This window comes from Gracilinanus agilis, unplaced genomic scaffold, assembly GCF_016433145.1.
Source record: "Gracilinanus agilis isolate LMUSP501 unplaced genomic scaffold, AgileGrace unplaced_scaffold5881, whole genome shotgun sequence".
Classification (NCBI taxonomy): domain Eukaryota; kingdom Metazoa; phylum Chordata; class Mammalia; order Didelphimorphia; family Didelphidae; genus Gracilinanus; species Gracilinanus agilis.
This window is the reverse complement of record NW_025394350.1, coordinates 2,699-5,619: the sequence shown is the minus strand read 5'-3', so window position 1 is coordinate 5,619 and position 2,921 is coordinate 2,699. Positions and strand designations below refer to the sequence as shown.

Genomic DNA, 2,921 nt, shown 5'->3' with positions numbered 1-2,921 from the left:
TGGAGGGAGCAAGGAGATAAAGGGGAGGAGAGGATGCAGGAGACAATAGGATGGAGGAGAGAATGCAGGAGGCAGGGAATAAAGAAGGAGAAAGGCTGGAGGGGGCAGGGGGTGGGAGAGAAGAGAGAATGGAGGAGCCAGAAAGATGCAGAAAGAGGAGGAAGGAGACAATGGGATGGAGGAGAGGATGAAGGGGGAAGGACAATGGAGAAGGGAAGAGAAGTGGAAGGGCTTTCAGATAGGAGGAGGATGGAGAGGGCAAGGGGATGGAGAAATGAGGCAGGGAGAAGAGGAGCAAAGGGAGAGATGGGGCAGGAGGGCGGGCCTGGGATGGAAGCTTTGGGGCTTCATCCTGTGCCCGGAGTGACCTCCTCTTTCTGGCCTCTGCAGGAAGTGGGCAGCAGTCTGTGACAGGAGTTGAGGGCTCAGAGGATGCCAACAGCTACTGGAGGATTCGAGGTGGGGCAGAGGGTGAATGCCCACGAGGAGTGCCAGTGCGCTGTGGACAAGCGGTCCGACTCACCCATGTAAACACGGGGAAAAACCTTCATACCCACCACTTTCCCTCCCCGCTGTCTAACAACCAGGTAAGTGAGGCCAGGCTGAAAGGGCCTGGGGGAGTTGTTGCTCTCTGGAGTGATTGTGGTCTTGGGGTCTTCTCCACTTGTCATCCACAGAGCCAGGAAGCTCACTCCCAGCCAGCACAGCCCATGTTGCCCCATCACTGTTACTGAGATCTTGATCTAGAGGCCTCTAGTCAGAATCTCCCAAAATGTGACCCCCAGAATTGACTACTCAGAGCCATATGGGGCCAGAGCAGGGCAGAGCTATGATAGCAGGGCCTGGCATTGCCCCACAGGGGCAGTGGAGCTCAGTGAAAGAGGAAGGAAGGCTTCCTCTGGAGGTAGAGCTCCCTGTCACTGAGACATGGGAATGAGTTCTTGCAGAGGGCAGGAGTTGGAGGCTGAGCTTCTCTGATTAGGAAGCCAGATGTGTGGGGATTGAGATGTGCCTCTGATGAGGGTCTAGGGAAGACGTGTCAAATTCAGACCACAATGCGCCCCTCTTAAAATGTCATGGAGGGACAGCTGGGGGCCTCCCGAGGTCCTAGGCTTAAGAGTGGCCTCAGACACTTCCCAGCTGTGTGACTGACCCTGGGCAAGGGTCTGTCATCGATCCCTACCCCCACTCCCCGTTGCCTAGCCCTTCCCACTCTTCTGCCTTGGAATTCTTACTCAGTGTTGATTATGATTGGAAGAAAGGGTTTTAAAAGTCATTGGGAAGGGCAGCTGGGTAGCTCAGTGGATTGAGAGTCAGGCCTAGAGACAGGAGGTCCTGGGTTCAAATCTGGCCTCAGACACTACCCTGGGCAAGTCACTTGACCCCCATTGCCCACCCTTACCACTTCCACCTAGGAGCCAATACACAGAAGTTAAGGGTTTAAAAAAAAGTCATTGGGAAATGTTGAAAGACATTTTTTCCAGCGTAGCCCAGGGCCTGAGAATTGGCAGGTTTTTTCTAAGTCAATATTAGAGGCCTTCTGGGGGAGAGCCTGGCTCCACATAGCCTGAGCCCAGAGACAGCTTCCCAGCCATCGACTGTTCCTCAGAAGACCCTCTAGATCAGGGGTCGGCAACGTATGGCTCTCAAGCCATATCTGGCTCTTTCTGCAGGAGCCATAAAGTCCGTTTTTTTTTTCAGGCACTGTTATAGGAATGTGCACTGTGAGCACTGTACGGCTCTTGCGGCCAAAAAGGTTGCCGACCCCTGCTCTAGAGGCAGCCTGCCTAGTGCCAGAAGGGCATAGAAAAAGGCAGTGGGAAGTCAGGGCACCTGGGTTCTCATCCCAAGCCATCTGCTAAGGAACTCCCTGTGTGACACCAAGGGAGTCACTCCCCTTTGCTGAGTGTCCCTTCCTAGCAATAAGATGAGGGCAGCACTTCCTGCCCCATGAGGCTGAAGGGAAGGAAGTGCTTCACACCAGCCCTCAGGCTGCCCAGGTGGCCCTTCCACACTGATGGCCAGCATGGCTCTCTGAGGGTTCAAAGCTCGGCCCTTCCCCTTTGGAGGCTCATGGCTGGGTAAGAACTTGGACTGGATGGTGTGAGGTTCTGGCTTAAACCCTGTGCTCCTCTGCCCCAGGAGGTGAGTGCCTTCGGAGATGGTGGCGAGGGAGACCAGCTGGACGTGTGGCTGGTGCAGTGCAGTGGGGCCTACTGGGATCGGGAGGAAGCCGTCCGCTTCCAGCATGCTGGCACCCACGTCTACTTGTCCGTCACAGGGGAACAGTATGGGCACCCCATCCGAGGGCAGAGGGAGGTTCACGGCATGCCCAGCCCCAACCAGCACAATTCCTGGAAAGCAATGGAGGGCGTCTTCATTAAGCCCAGCCTCACAGAGTCGAGACACGACGAGCTCTGAGCTACAACCAGCCTGCCCACCTGGGGCCCTGCTCAGCTGCCGGCTCCCAGGTGTGGACTTGTTGACGAGGGATAATTAATAAAGTGCTTGTTCGATGGGAATCTCTGAGGTGGTATTCTCAGGCTCCCTGTAGATGGTGACCCTCCAATTGAGCAGCCTGGGAAGGGGGCAAAACCCACCATTAGACACCCTCACTCAAGACACAAACATTTATTGAGAACTTCCTGGGTGCCAGGCACTGTGCTACAGAGGAAGGGCAGAGACCAAGAAGTACAAAGCAGGCATCTTCAGGGGGCAAATGGCATTGAGGTGGCCAGATCCTTGGGGGAGATGGAGCTGAGAGAAGAGGGTGGAGGAGGGATGGGCAGGGCCCAAGGCTGCAGAGGCCAGGGGGATCAGGCCAGGGAAGGTGGCACCTCAGATTTAGCCACAACAGGGAGATGGGGAGCAGACCTAGTGGAGACAGACCGAAGATAAACCAGGAAGCAATCTGCTGGAGG

The 2,921-nt window shown here is 55.6% G+C and overlaps 1 protein-coding gene across 1 annotated transcript; it reads left to right on the top strand.

Moving 5' to 3' along the window:
- Positions 1-283: 283 nt before the first annotated feature.
- Positions 284-2,522, top strand: LOC123256422 (stromal cell-derived factor 2-like protein 1; the record flags this gene model as incomplete). Its single annotated transcript, XM_044685040.1, has 2 exons — positions 284-587; positions 2,143-2,522. Coding segments are annotated over 2 exons (583 nt in total), but the record flags the coding sequence as incomplete, so codon positions are not given.
- Between the last annotated feature and the right edge of the window lie 399 nt (positions 2,523-2,921).